Source organism: Homalodisca vitripennis, chromosome 5 (genome assembly GCF_021130785.1).
Source record: "Homalodisca vitripennis isolate AUS2020 chromosome 5, UT_GWSS_2.1, whole genome shotgun sequence".
Classification (NCBI taxonomy): domain Eukaryota; kingdom Metazoa; phylum Arthropoda; class Insecta; order Hemiptera; family Cicadellidae; genus Homalodisca; species Homalodisca vitripennis.
Window position 1 is genome coordinate 83,772,867 of NC_060211.1, and position 23,106 is coordinate 83,795,972.

Consider the following 23,106-nt stretch of genomic DNA (forward strand, 5'->3'; position numbering starts at 1 on the left):
GAGGTTTCAGTTCGTGGCAATATGCTGCCTCTTAGAATACCAAGAGCTGTCAGAGGCCCAAAGCACTCGGAGGAAGGAACCTGCCAGAGGCAGGTCTGTATTTAGCTTTGTGCCGGCCTCCTGCATGTAACACAAGTTATAGATAAACACATCTTCAAACATGCAAAGATTTAAATTGTTTGTTTCCAATTGACTGTCGTTAATGGAAGATTTGAAAGGATAACAGGATATCTGTGCTTTAGACTAGATACCAATTTATACTTAATATTTTATGCAATGCATGTTTGAAAATTAGCATTATAGTAATTTTGCACAGCTGCAGATAGTAGCCATCTTGAAACTTTTTATTGGTTGAGAGCCCATACTTTTATTGGTGAAGAACTTATCCAAGTATTGTCTTAGTACAAATTTTAGTTTGAACTGGCTAGACATTAAGGCAGTTCCACTATTTACTAATATAGACACAATATTACACTTTATTTTAATATTAGGTAATTATTGACAGCTTTTACTATTCTTGCACTCTTTTGACATCTTTCAAGATGTTGGCCATTCAAATTTTGGAGAAGGAAAGGTTATATCGTGTTTTTATTCGTGTTCTATTTTGTAAAGTTGTAAAAACCAATATTTAGCAACATTTTGCATAAACTTTTATTACATTTTATCCAAAGGTCAAACTAGAATTTTTTGTTTACAAATGTTGTAATGTTTAACCTTATAGAATTAATGTGTAACAAGATATGAGTGTATATTTATTGGCATATAAATAAATTTCAGTATTTTATAAAGGCAAAAACAATACAAAATACTTGAACTGAGTATAATACATTTTTATTGCAAATTTTTTAAAGAACACTTGCAAAACGTGAAAAAGTGTTCTGCCACTAAAGAAATTTCTAACTGTAATATCTAGGATTGAGAGAGATGGAGATCAAGTGGGACAAAGATCACTATTTTCCAGTACTCAGAGTTGGAAGAGGAAGGAGACAGCAGACTGTGTTATCACAGCTCCAACAGGAAACGATCATGCTCATGCAACCAGCAGTCTGAGTGTATGTTACTGACATAAAGCAAACTAAATAATGCCAACAGACCAGAACACAGGTGCATAACTTGATTTTTCTCAACAGATATTACAACTGGTTGATCAAATCATCCTGTACAGAACTGCATCAACTAGTTGACACATCAGAATCAGACCAGTAAAAACAGGTGAACAATCAACTGTTCACTTGAGTTACTAAAACTGAAGGTCAACTAGTTTATATAATCAGACCAGTAAACAGGTGAATAATCAACTCTTCACTAAATGTATTATAACTGAGGGCTATTTGATACAAACCAAAAATAATTTATTGTTTATAGAAGGTAAATGAAACCATTGAAAACAAATACTATTTATTAATTCTATACAAGATACTTCTCAGTGACTATATGTTACTTAACGCTGAGTAAAACCTTCATCCATTAATCTTTCAAATTCTTCTTCTTTTTGATAGATGGTACTTTGTATACTGTAAAATGATTTTGCTTCAAAATAGGTTAAGATAGACGCTGCAAATCCATTCACAGCAATAGCTATCGGAAGTCTCATCTTCAGTTTCCGAGTCATGCTTAGCCATAGTTTAAATATTTCAGGCAGGTATTCTCGTCTCAGTGGAGGTACGTTGTAGGTAGCATATGATATAGCATACTGAAACCAAAACATCTATTTCACTATTTAATGAAAGAGATATGTTTTATAATATACACTTTAAATTTAAATAGTACAATAATAATACTACTCAATACTACAAACAGTAAAATTTTTCCCACCACTGCAGATTTAAATGACTTTATGATCTGTTCATCTGTATAGCAAATATTAACCCTTCAAGTGCGGCTAGTCGATCGCTACAACGCGATAACGGTTATAAATGCAGAGTGTTCTCTTCATAAAATATGAAGTATTAGATGTTGAAAATATCCATAAAGAACAGTAATATGTTCATTTCTACAGTTTGCACTAAACAAAGTGGTTTTTCACTGCTGTTTATTACAATTACCACCGATTCATAGAAAGACACATAGTAACAGCTGTTGATTTAAATTGTCCACTGACGTAGAAATCAGCTATAAACGTCAGGTCAGTATAGTTAGTTATTGATTGTTTACTTTCTGTGTTTATACCAAGTTATAGTCCATAGTTTATTATAAATAGCGTTTTACTTTGTGTATTGTACATAATGCTAAATTTAGCTAAACCAAACCAAATAAACCCAAATTGATTTTTAGTATAAAATGTTCAGTGGTTTTCCATATACCTACTAATTGTTATATTAGTTTGATGGTAAACTAATACAATAACCCAATTTTAATAATTATTTATGTAATTAGACAAGATAGCATCTATTGTCTTTATGTATACATCACATATATTTAAATACATATTAAGTTATTATTAACTTCACTATAAGAATAAAAAAAGATATTAGCTTTTTTCTTGTAATAATATATGTAAAGATTCAAAAATATAAATAATCATTAATTAACCGCTAATTAATATATCATGTACTAGTGTTGTAACTTTAGTCTCATTTTCTATTCAGCGAGTTCCAGGATCCAACTAAGCCCATGAATTTAGTTTCATTCAACTTATTAGATCACACTTTTTTAATTCATTTTTTGTAATTACTGAAATCCGAAAATAATTTAAAGACATAACAGTAAGATATATGTCAAATGTAAAATTGGTAGCTTATAAAACTATATTGCTTTATTAATATTTGAAGGTTATTACATTTACTTACGTAAAAACCTGCAACAGGAGTGACAACTATAGGATAAATAACACCAGCAGCAATTTGCACCATCGCAGCCCTGGTCTGAGTACACAACGGGCAGTCTTCTCCCAGAAATATGGAGTTTGTTACAAACTGAAACACAGAAAGAAATTATATTCAATATCATGAAAGATAAAACAATTTATTATAGTTTATAGTTGCAAGTTGATTCACGACTCATAGCACTTGAAGGGTTAAACCTACTACCGGCCATATAGACCACAACAGGCAGTCTTTTCCCAGAAATTTGGAATTTGTTACAAACTGAAACACAGAAACAAATTAATATCCAATATCATGAGAGATAATAAAATGAATTATTGTATATAATTGCAAGTTGAATTATGAATCACAGCACTTATAGGGTTAACTCTCCAATGCATATAATAACTTCTACACTGGCAAGCCTATTTTGACTAACTTGCTAGGGTTTAAAAATAACCTACAGAATGCTAAACTGTAACTTCAGTTGTTATACTTTCAAAATATATTATTTTTGACCAAAAACAATATATCCAAACAATTTTTATCTGTCAAAACAAAAACAAGTACATTTGAGTCACTTAACATTATAGAAACACAAATGTTCAGTCGCTAGGCAACCAAAGACATCTAAAGAAAAACATATAGACCTGTAACATAAAACTACATGTTTAGAAAGCACTGCTCTTCCTATACATTTCATTCTTGTAAAACAAAAATTCTCTTCAGTATGATACTTAGAGATATAGCCTGGATTTTTACCCTTCTCTCAACTTTACAGCTAGTGTTGACTATACAACTACTTTATACTTTATAAGTTGCCACAGTCAAATGATGAGGTTTACTGGAAATTTAAATACCTATTTGGGATAGTTCAATTAGGTTCCATTAGGAATATGTGGATATAATTTTTGTTGGGTTAAATCCTCGATTGATATTCAAATACTCAGAAAGCAGAAATGTCACATCGTTTGATTCGTTAACCATTACTAGGAGGGATAACATAAAGCAAGTAGTAACATAAAGTTTCTGCTTCAACCAGCTTGGTATCACTGATACTTGATGCCTTTGAGATTAAGAACTCTGTGTCTATCATCTTTGTAGATCTCTGAAAAGACATTGACTGTTTTTCATTTGTGCAGTTTCTTTTTTTTTAAGTGATTACAATTTTTTATGTAAATTTAAATAAGTGTAGTGATCATGTCATCGACAAAATCTCAGATCTATGAAACTCTCACTTTAGCGGAAAAAGTAGCGGTGATCAAAGTGGAAAAAGGCATAAAGAAAAAAAATGAAATTGTGAAAGAATTTGGAATTTCACCGAACACCTTATCCACCTTCCTGAAAAACAAAGAAAAAGTTCTCAGTAGTGCACGGGAAGTTGATAAAGAGAGGAAACAATTACGAGAACTTGACAAACCCGATGTGGACCAATGCTTATAAAAGTGGTTTAAGCAGGTGAGGGACAAAAAAATATCTGTGAGTGGTTCCTTATTAAATGCTAAGGCCGAGCAATTTGCTCAGGAATAAGGAAAACAGAATTTCAAAGCTAGCACTGGTTGGTTAGATGGTTTCAAAGAACATGGAAGCCAACCAGTGGAAACAAGATTTAGATCAGATGATACAGGACAGAGACTCAAAGGATATTTTTAATGTCGACGAAACTGGTCTATTTTATAAATGCACGCCTAACAAAACATTTTCATTTAAAGATAAAAAATGTCATGGAGGGAAGTTATGCAAGAAGGTAAGAGTGACAAACTTGGTTAAGTTGGTCCGTTGGTCCCCAGGTTAAGTGTTAGAGAGGGCTTCTTAGTCCTAACTTCGCCTGGTAAAATAAGACATCTTTACTTTACTTTTACTTTACAAATTTGGTAGATGCAAATATGGACGGTTCAGATAAGCTGCCTATATTAATGATAGGGAAATCTGTTAACCACCGATATTTTAAGAATGTAAAGTCGAAACCGATCAAATATATGAACAGCTCAAACGCTTGTATGACAAGCGATATTTTTGAAAAGTTGCTGATCAAATTCGATAAAAAGTTCATAAAAAAAGCGAAAGGTTATCATTTTTATGGACAACTGCACTGCTCACACAATACCATTCCTTTAATGGAAAAGGTGAAAGTTGTTTTTTCCCAGCAAAAATGACCTCTTTTGTCCCAAAATTTCTTCCTTTTTCTGAAAAACAATAGATTTTTATGGCTAATGTTAAATGTGTACTCCAGCTGTCTTATTTTTTAGTTCAATATCCTGTTCTTAATGCCAATAAAGTTTGTGCAGCATTTCGGTTATTTAGGACACATGTAAGCTAATAATGAACTGGGACTGTATATCATTGATTTCATATGGTTTTTCTGCTTTATGATAAATTACTGTATAATCTTAAGAATCAGCGTGATCAGTAAGTTATATGCAAATACAGCACTTTATCTTCCTTCTTTTTTCAAATAAAGCATGTAGTAGACTATTTCACTCTCTTTGAAACTCATGTCTCCATTTTAATAGTCTGCTAAGACTTGTCAATGTTGCACAAAGATAAGTTGGTGGCCTGCATCAGTTCAGATGTTGCAGAACATACTGTATTTTTAAAGGTTAGTAAGGAAATATTACTTTGTACCGTACGTAGTTTATACTAAAGTAGCCATTTCTGTTTTATGATTACTGTATTTGAATCCTTATAATTAGCGTTTTTGATGAATTTATACTTTTAGAGTATCAATTTAATAAAGAGGTTTAGTTCTTAATGTGAAGTTTTAATGTTTTGAGCTCATTCTTTAATTCAAATTTTTGGTTGAATTTAAGTTTTTAACTGTCACTTAAGGTTCTAATTATCCAGGTTCCACTGTATTTTATATTAAATAGCAGCTAAAAAGCAGAAGAAATTATGTCAAAATATAAATATTTTATAGACAAATGTTATAAAAAAGAATTAATTTTTGGTGACAAATCATGTTTTTTTTTTTTTTTTTTTTTTTTTTTTTTTTTATCAATGTAACACTGTGCAAATATTGCACACTTTTACCCAAGAAGTGTTATAGAATCCAAGATTTGTAAACAATTTCAGAATCGTTTGTATGTACACTTCACACCACACTAACTGGAGATATTTCTTGGTAATATTCTGTAATATTATTCTAAAACTGATTCTTTTTGTGTGACCACAACATAGTACACGACACACAAAGGTATTAATATCAATAAATGTTTCAAATCAGTAGAATTAAAATACAAATTACAGAATGTAACTGGACTTCTGATTGAATTTCCTTCATTTACTCCCCAGCTCTATGCATGATAATTTATTAGTAAAACCAGAATATTTATACAGTTTTAAATGGTTATAATACAATTCCTTTAAATATTCTAAAGTCACAAGACTTAATTAAAACTGGGAATTTATTTATTTTCTTATTTATTAAACAAAACCATGTTTGTACAATATTTTCTCCTATACTATGACTGCATATAGAAGAAATTGAAATGTCAACTAATATTGATAAATTATAATGCTACAACTTACTGTATAATGACTCATCGTAGACGCTATACTTGGTAAGATGGCTGTGGGCAATAACATTGTCACTCTTCCATAATTTCCTAGATTTAATTTCCTTCTATAATAATGGACAAAGTTTATTGTTGTGACTGCGTTTAACCCTGCCAAAGCCGCAATTCCATAATGAAATGGCCACCTGAAAACCAGATATTACATGATCACTAAATTTGCTCAATATATTACAATGTATTATGATAATAATAGGTTATAAAACAAAAAATTATGTTGAAATAAATATTCTACAATACGATTCAATGGAAATACAATTTTTCTAAAAAAATGTATCACAGAAATGCTAACAAATAAAGGTGTTTTGATTTTATTTAACTCGTTTGAGACATAAGTTTAATAAAATGAAAAATTGTATCATTCTGAGAACATGTTTTTTTACCCAGACTTCTAAATGTAGTAAAAGTAAGTATTAAGTAGTCTGTTATTGGTAGTGTACTCTATAGTAAAAGGTGCAGAAGTTATGTGAAACTTCTTTGTAAATGTACACAGCAATAACTTCGCAGCAACAAGAGTAAATAATCATCGTTTATGGCGTAAGATTTTCATATAGTTTCGAATGCTTAAAGAAGTTGGATATTAATTAATATTACACATATCCATTTTAAAAGTATACTAATTTGAAAACAAAGAAATTTTGTAATTGCCACAATTAAAGATGTTATTTTAGATTTAAGCACCAAAATAGGTGTCATCAACTAATAAACATCAAAGGAAAATTACAAAGATGAAACTTATTACATTTATAAGTTATACATTTTTAACCAAAAATTACAGGGAAACATGATTTAACAGAAAATTCATAAGCACTGGACACTGAAATTATACAATGTTACAATTTTGTTTCATAAATGTAAACTTTTCTAACTATTATAACATTTTATAGGAATGCATCTTTAAAAGTTGTTTCTTGTTAAGTATTATACAAAACTAAAAAAGATTAATTTATGAGTTTTATATAAATTGTTGTAAGAAAACATGCCAATTTCTAGGTATGAGTTACTCTTTAGGATGCATTGGACAATTTATGTGAGATTTAATATGTGGTTCTTGTTTTATATTTTATGGAAATACTCATTTTGGGGTATTTTGAGTCAGGCAGTGAGTACTGTATGCTTGAGAGTAATGATTACCAGAATACATACTTAACAAATATTCCCAACATGTTTAATTTTATTACTTCTAATAGTCTATATTGATTGACTACCTTTTTTTATTGTTACTGGATATTATGAAGTTAAAATGCCAATTTTGGTCACTTAGGAATATGGCATAGTGAGTAGCGCAATTCAAAGTATTTTTAATTTATATTTGATAGTCTTATGTTTTTCTATCAATGTCCAGAATTAGGGGTTATTTCATTTTGGAAAATTTTCATAGTGCAACTATTTTCCACAGAAAAATCTTGTTATTTGTTATTTGATATCAACAATTGAGGTAGTTTGTAATCATATTAAAGTAATAATTCTAATAAAGCAAAAATAAATTATGAAAAGCCAAGTATTTTTCATCTATTTTTTGTTTTATACAGACTATTTTTCTAATTATATTGTAAATATAACAGGTGTTCAAAAATTAATTTTTCTGTCACAAAAAAATATTAGAAAACTGTTTAAAAATATAAATGACATATTTTTACATTTCTTTTACTGTTCATATTTTCTACATAACAAAACAATATCTCAATCAAAACATTGTTGGAACCTTGACAACAACTTTCCTATTTAAGTATAAAATGATTCTACTGCCAAATGTTTCTGCCTGTTATCCATTTGCATGTTTTACTCCATCGTTTTTCACAAAGTGTTGGCCGCCACGACGGTGTTTGAGCTCTGGGAATAGATAGAAGTCACTTGGAGCCAGGTCAGGTAATTGTGGTAGATGATGAAAAACTTCCCGCAAAATCTATTCAGAAGTTCCCGTATTGTTCAAAAAGCGTGAGGAAAGGATTGTCATGGATGAATAAAGTTCTTCTTGATAAAATCCTAGTCATTTGTTCTGTATAGTCCGACGAAGTATAGTAAGAAGGTCATAGTAGTATTCTGTAGCTATCACTTTCCTTCCAGATTTCGTAACTTTTGCTTTTTGAGTAACTTGTTTCTTTTTTATTACACTACACTCTAATGTTTTGTTTCACGAGTTAAATGGTGTAGGTTTTATCTTCTGTAATAATTCTTGAAAACAGCGATTCTTCTTCATTTTCAGAAATTTGGAAGAATAGTCGTGCATATTGCATGCATTGCTTCTTATGTGCCTCAGACAGCAAGCAAAGAACCCACCTTGCACAAACTTTAGACATATCAAGGTCCTAAGCCATTATGTTGCGAAATGAAGAAGGGCCGACTTCCATTTTTGTTGACAGCTCATGAAGGATGTAATCTAGCAACTGTGTCACTGACATCCCAAACATGACGATATCAACTTGAAGAGAATTCATTGGTCTACCATTACACTTACTGTCATGAACGTTTTTCACTTGTTTTAATAAACATATCTCATCAACAACGAACCATTTTTTAGACATTGTATCATCACCTTACACAATACCGTACTATATATTTCACTGCAGTTTCATTTTTTGCAATAAGAAAACAAATAATATTGTGAACCCCTCAACTGGTGGCAACACAAAATTTCTTTTGATAATTGAGGGTTTGTGAAGGAGGCAGGATTTTTCTAGAAATTTTTCATTGTTTAGTGACATAAAAAAGTATACCATTTGTGTTAACGATTTTTTATATAATTGAACAATGGCAAACGTTACGAAAAATCCTGTATTCGTTATTATGATATTTTTATACATTAAATGTTTCAATAAATAAAACTTTAATATAAGATGGCTTAATAAATTAAATACTATACAAACTTTGTTAGAAATAATAAAAAGTGCCATTCTTTTTTACAAATGTATACTGCCAATATATTCTACTTCTGACACTCTTGTTTGGTATAACAAAAAAGTTTTGGCAGTAAAAGTGTTAAATAAAGGAAGCTACCTTATCAAAATAATTCAATGACTAGTCCAATATACTATTACTGAACTGATCCAATGAAAGTCTTGTTAAAGGTTAACTTTAATTTTTTTTTAACATGAGGCCATTGTAGGTCTTGTTCTGTCCATCCTCGTGGGCCATTGGCTTTTTTGAGGATCTTATCAAATAAAATAAGGGGAAGAGTCAGTACAGTACAAGGTAAGTGGAACTGTTATAAAGTGTAGTAGTCAAAGACAGGATTTGAACCTGCACTCTCTCAGATCAAAAGCTGGCGTTTTACACTGCATGGCCATCAGCACTCCCAGTTGTTTATTTAAAACAATTTTATTACAATACACTAAAGGGTGTACCTGAAATCTCTGAACTTCAGTAGTGAGTTCTTTTCATATATCTGTCACTATCTGTTGATCAGATCAATGCTGACAAAACTTGGCTGTAACATCTTCTTATTTGTCTATTCAGGGGTAAACTGCAGGATAAGCAGAAGTTCACTTACACAGAAACCGAGAGAAGGCGGCAATAAGAGCTCATCATGAAATTATTTTCAATATTTAACCAAAATTTATGTGGTCTATAGAGGCGACAAGACTATGCTGTGCAAGACAAGCTCTGTTACCTGCAAAAGATCTGATCTTGAAGCTGCCCCAGAGTGTGTCTGGGTTGAGTTAAATGTTTCTTTTATCTCCGAGAGTATTTTATCAAAAGTTGATATCACATAATTATGTTGGTTGTGGTGATTTTAATGCTGGTGGTTATAGCTGAGTTGAGCCAAGTTTCAACGCTTATTCAAGAGCTTGGGCCAATTCTTTGCTCAATCTTATGGACTATATGAGTTTTTAGCAAGTCAATCTCGGTGTGGCTAGATTAAATACCCTGGACTTAAGCATTACTAGCTGTAATTCTATTGAAAATTATGGTAATGTTATTCCTTTTGTTTACAAAGTATGAGACATCCATCTATTGAAATTGTGTTACATGGTCAGCAATGGGTTTGCAAGAAAGACAAGGCTGAATATTTCAACTTTTTTCTGGAGGTACTGTAGGTCTTTATAAAGAAACTGCTTAAAGGAACTGGCCAGATATCCTGTTGAATGTTTCTATTGATGCTGTCACTATTAATTATTGTACGAAATATAACATACCTCTGAAAAGGATAAGAACGGCAAAGTTTTCTAAATGGTTTTCTCCTCATCTTATTGATCTACTTAAAAATAAAAAACCCAAAGAAAATGCAGGACTGGTAAACCCAATGACTACAAAATTTTCTTCTCAAGCGACATGGTGACGACGCATGTTGATTCATTTAATCGCAAGTTGTAAACATTTTCACATATTGCACATTAAATTCACGTCTTTAAGGTTTCACAGTTGGGTGGGGACCCTGCAGATTCTTTCTCTGAAAAGATATGTCAAGGCTGAGCTGATCTTTGCCAAAGGTGCTGAGGAGGAGATTAATCCAGCCAACCTTTGGAAGTATGTGAACAAACTTTGGAGGAATCATACTTCTGTTCCTGCGGTTACTGTTGATGGACAGGTTATATCAGTCCAAAGTTGCTTTGTGCCACATTCGGGGCGTACTTTTCCTCACTACAAACTAGAATAGTATATGTAACTTTGTACAGATTACATATTATACTTTAAAACTAGAGTGTTCCTTTTCTGACAACCTGTATATTATTTGATTTATTACTGTAGTAAAATGTTAAAATGTTATTTTTATAAAAATTAAATGTGTGTGTGTGTGTGTGTGTGTGTGTGTGTGTGTGTGTGTGTGCGTGCGTGCGTGTGTGCGTGCGTGCGTGTGTGTGTGTATATAAACATATAATATGTTTATATATATAATTTATATGTACAGGCTATATACTACATTATAGTTTATATACTACATTTCAGCAATTATATCACATCTAAAATTACCTAAGTATAAACATAACAATTATTTTCATCCTAATCTAAGTAAACAATAACATAGCATAAAACATTTACTTGAGACACTCTTCAATGTGCACTCTTAAAATTCATAACTAAATATAATTTATATATTAAGATAAATAATATTTCAAATAAGAGAAACTTGAAAGATTTTGGTAATCAACTGCAATCACAAATGTTAGAATTAATCAGCGCAATTAAATTTAACTTAGCTGACTTACATAATAGTGACATCAGCTATGGCAGTTCTCTCGAGTGAGTTGTGGTTGAAACAATACAAGTTTTGCAGTTTTGAAATATATTTATTTGAATTACATACTAATATTGAAAAGATCATTTATTACCACACAAAATTGTATATGAAGCAAATAATTAAAAATGGAAATGATACCAGATATTCAACTGTTTTAGATTTAGGGTCACAGAACACACTACTGAGGAAGTCAAAAAGACGTACACAGGATAAAGCGTCAGGCATACTGAGTATGTCATAAAACAGATCAAACTATTAACAGAAATAACAATTGTTCAGGTAATAACTTATGATTTTCTACACAGGTTTTGACTGTGTCACTGACACAAAGCTAATAATTTACTCCCCCTAAGTAAAAGCTGTAGTTCTAGTGAAATGTTCTTTACTTACGTATCAGTCCGAGGTTTCCACTCCTTCATTGTATTCCAGTGCATTTTTAGAGCTTCATCTCTTGTCAAGAGAATGGCATCACTAGGGATGTCTTTCCTTAAGGCTTTACTTATATACACATTCGACATGTTGCTGAGTATTACTGAACAGGTTGCTAAAACAATAGAAATCATTGATAGCCCCATATAATTCAGTTTTAAATTGCAATAAAATAATAGCACATTAACAATTAAAACTATTGAACTGTAACATTTCTTTAATCTTGAGGAAGGAAACAGTTGTTAGACACAATGGTTGCACTAACAGTCTTTAAATAATTTAAGTATGTTTCTTTATACGATAAACATTCTGTTGAAAAAATATTGCCTCTGAAATAAATATTGTTGTTTGCAAATAGCAAAACATGCCTCTAATAGTTGTAGAAAAAGTTTTTGAAACTTTCTGCGCTCCTATTAGATGTACAGTTAAGTATATAAAATAACACTAAGAATAAGTCAGAATTGCGCGTAAAAACTAAATCCAGAAAAAAATTGAAGTTTTCATAATATAAAAAACAACGCTCCTAATTCAAAGTTTGCTGTAAAATTAATATTTTCTGAGATCCCAATGGCCGCAATGAGTTATCACCAAGTACAGAAGTTTGCAATAGCTAATTCAAAATATTCACAATATTTAGAAAGTTAATAAAAGCAAAAAGCCAGGTGGCATCTTGTTGGAGTACGCCAGACCACATCTCGTAACAGGCTTCATTAAGAATAGAACCACATTTGCAGCTCACTTCATTTTCGAGATATCCTATGGACAGACATACAGACAAACAATATTACCAGCACCCTAAGTGATAAGCTTCACTTGAAGCTTCACTAAAGCTCTTCACTATGTTGATAACCCTGATGGGCCTCCTCTTAAACCTAAATGTTCCTTAGTTTGTTATCCACCTACGCTGAACCCAGATTCCACACAGTTCCCTAGATCAATCAATTATAATGAATATACTATAACTTAATTTTAAATAGGTGTGTTATTCATTTAAGTAAATTTTTACTTTAACTCTTTTCAATTTGTTTTTTTTTTTTTTAGAAAATACTTTAAAATATGTATAGAGTAGTAGTGGAGGTGGGCCAAAATCCATCCTCCCCATGCCAAATGCTTGGTAAGCTGACATCACTATAGACTGGCCGGTCGCTGCACTGCATTGCATGATTTTAGTTAAATTTTCATTCTAATTCCAGTAGATTATTAGCTACCTTTCAGTAGGGTTTATCTTACCGAGAAAACATTCAAAACGCCAAAGCTGAAATTTACACTCGTGTCAACTTCTTTTTTAACTATCCTACGGCTAAACATTTTTCTCTCATAACAAAAGGGACTTTTCTTATAGAAATATCGAAAGAATGGCTTTAAAACGTGGGATTCGATATATTTTGCACTTTGGCTACAAATTAAACTGATTACCTTAATTCTATTTGGTTAGTTTGTAACTATCTTAATTTTTTATAATTTTCTTCTTTCAACTTCCAGCTTGTTATAGAAATAAATCCTCATTTGTATTCTAATACATACAAATAAATCTACACATTAAGCAGGAAAATGTTTGAATTCATTTTAAATTTTCTTATTCCAACAGCTTACCCAAGAAATAATTGTTAAAGATTTTATATATTATTTAAAAATTCATCCCTGTTTTCTGATAGGCCTCAAAGTGACAGTTCGTGAATCCATTCCATTTTTGGTTCTTGTGTGTAAGTGAAATCACCCAGGTGCAGTTAAAGTTTCGTAAGTTTTTTGACATCCATCCAGCAATATATCTTGATCCATCTCGGGATATTGTTTCTTTCAAATCTGCAAGGGTAAGTACATTCTTTGTTTTCACTGCTGCTTTCTTTGGAATCCTCGCTACAATCAGTTTATGGCAATTTCTAAACAATATTTACACAGATTTCTCTTAGCACTTTTGCAAACAAGAATCTCATCTTCAGTGACTCCATTGTTCATGTTTATTTTCAGTTGTTGCATTTATTTTCCTAGCACCAGCACTCTCATTCTATAAAATAATTCTTTTCGGCTAGAGTAGTCTGACAGTCCTCCTCCACTTCTTAGCAAAACAAACAGGTTTTCCAGACTGTCTTGACTTATATCATATATAAGTAGTATATATATATAAGTATATCATATAAGTATATCATATATAAGTATATCATATATAAGACTATATCATCATCTTAACATTATGCTGTTAAGATGATATAGGAAAAGGTTATATAACTATTGTGAAGGTCAAACTTTAAAATTGTCTTTTGAAAAGTTTGCAATGTCTTGTTCTCCTTTTTGTGTGTTTGAAGTTTTCTTGTCTTGTTTGAAGACCTGCCTCATTATCTTTTACATCTTTATTTCCTTTACGCTTAGGTAAAGGTCCCTTATTTTCCACAAACTTGTTTAAAATACTTATTTGTTTTTCTAGTTTCAATCCATAAACACATTTTGACTGACTAATTGACAAGTTGACTCTTATTAAATGTACTGTACAAATAATTAGTTTGATGTATTTAATAAACCAAACATTTGTTAAATCAATATAGTCAGCAATATGATTTCTTAAACATTCTTCTCCAACATTGTACTTTCATAGAGTGCATGCAGTTGTATGCGACATTAGCTGTGCTTTCAGTCTGAAATTTTGCCTCTCAAACTTTTTACACTGAGTGTGTTGTGTTAACTCAAGAAGATCTCAGTTTCTTTGGTCATATAACAATAAACTCTGAACAGTGTAATACACTAATATATTAACCACATCCACATGTAGACTGAAACTAATATCTAATAATGCTGCAAATCTTTGCAAGCATAGGCACGATGCAGCATGAGCGGCCGGGTCTAGCGTGATGTCATCACCAGTACTCGGCTGTCTGGCTCACCTCCTCTACTCTATACACCTTGGGAAAACCATCACACTTATTTATGCTGGCTAAAGACAGACCTACAAAAAATAATCATCCACTTAATTGTTCTTCAAAAGTAATATTGACTTTCTTCATTTTATTTTTCTACTTTACGGTAAAAAATATATTTTTTCACTTTATATTCAACTTTTTAAGATATCAAAAAATGAAAATGTCAGTTAAGTTAATGACATTAAACTAAGAAAAAGAATTGTTGAGAGTTTTCTATTTTCATCAGTGGTCATCATCTACAGCGCAGTCATATGGCAGAACGTTTGCTGGGTCTGCTTGTAAAAGTGTACGATCATTTTGTGTTAAATGGGTAAATTAAACAATATCTATATAATATTTAGGGTGTCTTTCGCTGGTCGCCATCAGCGTAGGGCAGGTAGGAGTGAGGGAGTCCTGCTGCTGATAACCCTGAAGACATTACAGGTTTTTTGTGAGATATTTTATTTTCAGCCTTAATAATTAATTGTTTTTAAGGAGAAGCCAATCCCCTTTTAAGCCATACTCTACCAGACCTCATGGACCACTGGCCTATGCGAGGACCTTATCAAACAGAATAAGGGGGAGAGTCGATACAGTATAAAGTCGATGGTACTGATAAAAAGTCCAAGGGTAATGCTACCTCTAACTCCGGCTCAAAGTCCAACGTCTTAGACCACAAGCCATCGGCACTACCTGCAAATATTGTGAAGTAACTCAAATAAAAATACCTACACAAATGTTATATGGTAATATGTGCAGCTGTTCCTATCTCACATTGAAAACATATTACCAAATATATGTTAGTTTGGAATTTACCACAAGGTACTACGCTGTACTGTCAAATCATTCTTCACAGAGTTGGTAAATATGAAATTAACAGCTGAAGTAGCTAAAGACAAGTTTAGTTACGTCATTAACCTATTGCTCTTAACTTGAACATAACATTAATGTGGAACTACTTTATAGCACAGAATAATATTTCCTTGTTCTACATCCGTGCTGGTCATCACATGATCTTGTTGTGACTTTATATGAGTTGGTGCTGAAGTCAGCCACTGTGTCATCTTTGAGTACGTAAGATAACATTAATAATTAAATCAGGGGAATTTGACCCAAATAAAGGACGTTTTTGTTCATTTATAGCTTGTGAGAATAAAAGTTTTCAGCCTGAAAAAAAGCTGCCCATGCTGATGGCAACCAATGAAAAACGTTCCTCAAGGTAATATTCTTCACTAAGAGATGAAAGTCTAAAGGATCTGGTCAGGAATGCCTCCAGCCATTACTAATAGCTAGGAAACACAACTTAACAAGGCAAACAAATATTATAAATTCACCTAACCATAACTTCCAACTATCTTGCAAGAAAAGTAGTTCCACTTTTGTACTAAAATTCATCATTTTTCATTCTCAAACCCCTAAAACCGTCCTGATATTGTTTTGTTCAGGAGAACGATTGCAATAGGTTAGAAACCACGCAAATCTTGTTACCGGTGTAAATAAGAGTAAATCCGAAAATAATGCAACAAATTAAACCAAACTTTCTACAAACAAATAATAGAGTAAAAAAACAAACGTAAGTTTAATGAATAAGCAAAACTAACATAACCATAACTTCTAAATTTCGTATTTACGTACAACGTACTTACAAACCATCTGACTACTACCAATCACACAAAAATATCTTTTCTTGATTTAATAGTAACTAACTAATATTTTGACACCTTGAAAATGGTGATGAATATGAGGAAAATATGTGATATATTTCTCACAAGTGACGAAATTTGAAGTGGCTTCAACATATGGGCTTGGGTCCTGTAAACCCATGGGGAGAATCTTTCCTCTATTTCACAAAAGCGGTTACTCATTGATATCAAGCTGGGCAAGTTGTAAATATCGTAAGGTTTCTTTGATATCTAAGTCTAGGCCATAGTTGGTTTAGTTGTTTTGTAATGTTAGTGTTAAATTTATGTTTTTAAATTGTAGCCTAATGTACGAGATTCTTCTCTTATTGTGTACAATTTTGACATATCGAAGTTGGATAGTATATCAAATCGTTCAATAAAAACAACCGAATAACAAGTGTAGGCCGCTTATTCAAGTATCCCCATTTGGGATTGCAACTCCGGCTGTTAACTTCACTGATAACATCATTTTTTTAATGGATTGTTAAAAAAAATATATATTTTTTAATTAATTCAAATAAAGTATGGTATTTTAGTGATGGCCGCAGGTACATTGGCGATGTACATGTGTTATTTGTATCACATTGACAAATTTATCCTTCAAAATAATAAAAAATAACTAAATTTTAAACAGTTTTTGTTTATAGATTTTATAAATACACAAAGCCTAGCCCAGATAATTTTTTAGTCAACGTTAAATGATTAGCAGTACTTTTTCAGATATTGAAACATCTGAACTATCCTGTAATTTGAAATATAGTATGGGCCTACCTAAAATCTAATTCGATTCAACATTTTTTTCCATAGTTTAGATAATCAAAAATATAGATGATTCTACTGCAGTGGTGGCCTCTTATTATACTGCTGCTGAAAAAAAATAATAAACTTTGGTAAAAATAATTATAATGATTAGAGTGAACCGATATGAAAACCACAGTTAGAAATACGGGTAGGGTACGATAAGCGGACTCGGTTTTGTTATATTGAGAGAATGTAATCATCGATACTTAGGCCTAATATTCGTATCTCAAATCTTAGACTATCAATCGATATAAAAGTATCTACAGTATAGTCCTCAATAACAATCATGTTTTATATTAAAATATGGATTTAATATTTAGTGACGAAACAAATTATTATAACCAAAATTAGGAAAACTGAAGACGACCATATTTGCTCCTCTCACAGTTACAGTTATTTCTTTCCCACAAATTTCACATAACGGATTTTTCGGTACGAGTCCAACATGTTGAAGCCAAGTAAAACACGTCTTATCATCTTTCAAAGCAATATCGCGTAATTTTCTAAAATTGACTGTCATTTTTAATAATCAAATGATACTTATATAAAATTGAAATGTTACATTAAGAGTATTATTTGAGTCTTTACAGCTATCGATATAGATGATTTAATTAATCGTTAAAATAATTAATCAGTATCGATTGATTATATCCATGGCTATGATTAAGTAATATCGTTTGCCAATTTCGATATAAAAAAATCGGGTCCGCTTATCGTACCCTACCCAGAAATACAAATTTATGTTATGAATGAAAACTAGTTTTTTTTTTTCATTTCATATCATATTACTATCCACAATTTTTAAAAGATACATGTCTCACATGGTTTGGGTCAATCTAACTCTTATAGTAATAGATAAAAGACTACGATACTACCTACTTAACCTTAAACCTGTACCTGTTTATGAAGTAACAAAGATTTCATAACTCGCTCAGCATTTGGCTCCAAGTTTTACTTCAATATTGTTGATCGATTTTCTATTTCAATTGTTACCTGAAATGTTGTTTGGTAACCTACACCTAAATTTGCCTCTTGATAACCTCTTTTCTCAACATTTCCTCATTCCTTCTTTCAGAATTACAATCTTAATTCCTATTTCTGAATTTTCAAAGATACGAAACCGAAAGCCAATGCCTGGCTTGCTGAATGGCGGAGAGAACAGGAGACATGCAGGATTAAGTAGAATGTATTTTTGTAATATATTTTAATTGTTATTTGTACCAACCTTAGTGTTACTTATACTTCCTTAGTATATTATGCTCACTTCTAGATTAAGGCTAATAGAAACCATTACAATTAATTACTCAGTTTACGCCCACAATCAGGTTTTGAAAGGTTTTACTGCCAAGATTCTCGAACATTAAAAATATATATTTAAGAGAATATTTTTAACAGCATTCTGTCTATACCAGTGGTATTCCAATTGATAATACTGAATATTTATACGGAAAACGTTCAATCCTAATAATAAATAATAGTCGACCTCCCCGGGAATCAAACCCAAAACCTCTCGATTTTAAAGTGATAAAACTACTCCGATGTTACTCTGAAGGCAATTTAAAAAACATTTTTGGTAATGCTAATAATTGAGTTTGAGTCTCAACTTAATTATACAATTACTATATATATATATATATATATATATATATATATATATATATATATATATATATATATATATATATATAATTTCAATAAACATTGAATCGCAAAAAGTACTTGCTCCGCCGGGAGTCGAACCCGGATCTCTCACTTGCCGGGTGAATGTGCTACCATTACACCACAGAGCGCTTACTTTTTCCGATTCAATTATTTTGTATTTGGCCGTATCTGTCACATATGCGTTTAAATAAGCAAACTAACATATGATCGGAAGACCAAATAACTGTCAAATGACTTTTATTTACGTTAAACATTATAAATGGCAATAGCCTTATTTAATTTCAATAAACATTGAATCGCAAAAAGTACTTGCTCCGCCGGGAGTCGAACCCGGATCTCTCACTTGCCGGGTGAATGTGCTACCATTACACCACAGAGCGCTTACTTTTTCCGATTCAATTATTTTGTATTTGGCCGTATCTGTCACATATGCGTTTAAATAAGCAAACTAACATATGATCGGAAGACCAAATAACTGTCAAATGACTTTTATTTACGTTAAACATTATAAATGGCAATAGCCTTATTTAATTTCAATAAACATTGAATCGCAAAAAGTACTTGCTCCGCCGGGAGTCGAACCCGGATCTCTCACTTGCCGGGTGAATGTGCTACCATTACACCACAGAGCGCTCGCTTACTTTTTCCGATTCAATTATTTTGTATTTGGCCGTATCTGTCACATATGCGTTTAAATAAGCAAACTAACATATGATCGGAAGACCAAATAACTGTCAAATGACTTTTATTTACGTTAAACATTATAAATGGCAATAGCCTTATTTAATTTCAATAAACATTGAATCGCAAAAAGTACTTGCTCCGCCGGGAGTCGAACCCGGATCTCTCACTTGCCGGGTGAATGTGCTACCATTACACCACAGAGCGCTTACTTTTTTCCGATTCAATTATTTTGTATTTGGCCGTATCTGTCACATATGCGTTTAAATAAGCAAACTAACATATGATCGGAAGACCAAATAACTGTCAAATGACTTTTATTTACGTTAAACATTATAAATGGCAATAGCCTTATTTAATTTCAATAAACATTGAATCGCAAAAAGTACTTGCTCCGCCGGGAGTCGAACCCGGATCTCTCACTTGCCGGGTGAATGTGTTACCATTACACCACAGAGCGCTTACTTTTTCCGATTCAATTATTTTGTATTTGGCCGTATCTGTCACATATGCGTTTAAATAAGCAAACTAACATATGATCGGAAGACCAAATAACTGTCAAATGACTTTTATTTACGTTAAACATTATAAATGGCAATAGCCTTATTTAATTTCAATAAACATTGAATCGCAAAAAGTACTTGCTCCGCCGGGAGTCGAACCCGGATCTCTCACTTGCCGGGTGAATGTGCTACCATTACACCACAGAGCGCTTATACACCACAGTATATATATATATATATATATATATATATATATATACTGAAGATGAATGGATTTCAGATTTGAATGTAAATAATATCAGAGTAAAATTGAATGGTTCTTATTATCCAGATGAATTACAAAATTTAAACATTTCCGGAGGTCTTTTCAGAATTATGTATCAGATGTATTAAGATTTTAAGAAAGTTTACTACAAAAATATGGAAATGTATTACAATCCCAAAGAATTTATAGCAAATAGACCCATTTATGTCATTGATACAACAAAGAGTTTGACAAATATTTCTGGTTCAAAGAACGATATAATTATCAATATGGATTTTCAAAATGCTGTTACAAACGCGATTTGTTATGTTGTTGTTGTCTCTGAAAAATTGCTTGAATATGACGTGATTAAGAATGACATTAGAGAGGTACAATGAGACCACTAAACCATACTTTCTACAGTCAATTCTGTTTTAAAGTAATGGACAAATAATCTCAATTAAACCTAAAGAATTTTGAATACAGATTAATATTATTTTGAATTAAAGATTGAAATAACTTTTTGTTGGAATGTGTTCAACATATATATGTTGGGATAGTTATGCTAAATGTGTTATTATGCCACATGTTAAAATCTCTTATGAGTATACTAAGCGTGTTTACAAATTTATTTATTATGCAATTTTCTCGTTGCTATAAAATTGACAGGACGTAGCGTAATGCAACGTTTTAGTGAATTCATGTTAACTGGTCCTAGTTACTAACTTTAGTAAGACGTTTGGTGTGTATTGTCACCAACACCAATAACAACATAACCATGTTTGTTATGGTTTACAACTTTTGAATTGGCAAGAAATAAGCAGTTAAATAGTAACGGTTTAACTGGTGTGTGTACACTAATGTGGTCCTTCACATCTTACACCCTTATATCTTAGTTCAATATAGCTACTTAACATGCAGGTCATCTGTTGCCCGTTTCTCCAATGGATTCGTTGAACCCTTCGAAATAACTTCAGGTGTTCTCGGGGTCCGCTATTAGGTCCTTTCTTCTTCAACATATTTATTAATAACATAGGAGAATCTATTGAATGCAATTTGGTGCTTTTCGAAAATGGTGTGAAATTGTTGGAACAATCAATGACAGAGTATAGTGCCTCTCTAGAACGTTCCCTGGATAGTCTAAGTGGTTAGTGTGATGCCAATATGATGCAACTTAATCTCTTAAAGTGTATGGTTATATATATCTTTCCTTAGAGGGAGGACCTTGCTTGAAACAAATTGCCACGTTCTTGGGACCTAACTAAAGCGCTGTGAAGTGATTAAGGACCTTGGAGTGTACATTAACACGCTCCTGACCAACTCCTGACCATCACATCGACGCCGTATGTAGCAGAAAAAGTAGACTGCTTGACTTTCTATCTCTAGCTACTAAGAGTGGACATTCTGCGTACACCATTACACTTTTTTTTACAAATCCCTTCTGCGCCTGATCCTCGAGTATGCTTCAGTCGCATCGAAGCCTTGTTACTCCTACCATATGGCAAGACCAGAATGATTGAAAAAGAAATTTGCGAGGCTTGTTGGAACGACTATTATAATGGCTTTCTGGGGTGTACCAATGGATGATCTCAGGATGCAGCTTAATCTTTCTGACGTTAAAGATCGCCTACAGTGCTGATTTGGCCTTTCCTTATGAACTCATGAATGGACTCTTGGATTGACCTGATTTACTGTTAAAGATGGGGCTTGATGATACCTCGTCGAGATCTACTGAACTAAGCGTTCATCGATCTCACCCAAGAAATTACTTAAAATATGGTCCCATTGCCAGACGCCACCGGTTAGGTAACAATCTCCCTGCAGAAGTTGATCTCTTTCATGACAGCCTGAAAACAGTAAAACAATAAGAATGGTCAGCGTCTATATATTGGCTAGGCTGTTCTCATTCTCCCATGCAAGCCCAATTTAACCCAGATTCAGTATTTACCTATCTTTTAAATAACCCAAGCATTCTCTTGTTAATTGTCTTATCTCGTTATTTATGATGTTGAAGTCCTTGAATTTTATTATATTTAAGTTTTTTGAAAACCATAATAATATTGTTATTATTTAATTTATATAGGTCTAAGCATGCTTCGTTGTTAATTAAGTGATGATTCTCTAAATACAAGTGTTCAATAATGAATGATTATTACTTGTAAAATACAATATTATTACTATGTTTGTCTAATGTAATGGCATTGCCGTTAAATAAATAAATCGCGGAAATTTTAATCAAAATCTTTTGCTTACTTATTAAACTGAAAAATGTCAAAGTTATACTTAATGTAATAAACCTTAAATAAGAACACGAATGAAATGAATTCTTTAGCACTGTAATTTTATATTAGATGATATGCAATAAAAGTTATTTTTATAGTTATTACAGTGGGAACATTATCAGCGCTCTGTCCTAATTGAACGAAAATCTCTGAAAGCAATCTTTTTAGCTTATCAATCTTATTTTTGACTCTACAGTCGTAAAAGTTACAATTTTACCCTAAGAAAGTAAATTTGATCTATTACGTGGGATAGATGTAGGTGCTAAATTACAAGAAATGCTCTTTGGCTATTTTTGCTATACAGTGTACTCGAAATCAGTTGGTCTTATGAAAAAGGTCCCTTTGTTTACATGACGTACTTGTGTGATCGACCAAT

The 23,106-nt window shown here is 32.0% G+C and overlaps 1 protein-coding gene across 1 annotated transcript; it reads right to left on the reverse strand.

Annotated features, from left to right (window-relative positions):
• Positions 1 to 1,381: 1,381 nt before the first annotated feature.
• On the reverse strand, positions 1,382 to 18,532 carry LOC124362456 (transmembrane protein 126A). Its single transcript, XM_046816974.1, has 5 exons — positions 18,256 to 18,532; positions 11,946 to 12,099; positions 6,333 to 6,504; positions 2,790 to 2,915; positions 1,382 to 1,693 (listed from the first exon to the last, which is right to left on the reverse strand). The coding sequence occupies exons 2-5, from the start codon at positions 12,071 to 12,073 to the stop codon at positions 1,442 to 1,444; spliced, it is 678 nt and encodes a 225-aa protein (XP_046672930.1). The 5' UTR covers positions 12,074 to 12,099; positions 18,256 to 18,532; the 3' UTR covers positions 1,382 to 1,441.
• Positions 18,533 to 23,106: the final 4,574 nt, after the last annotated feature.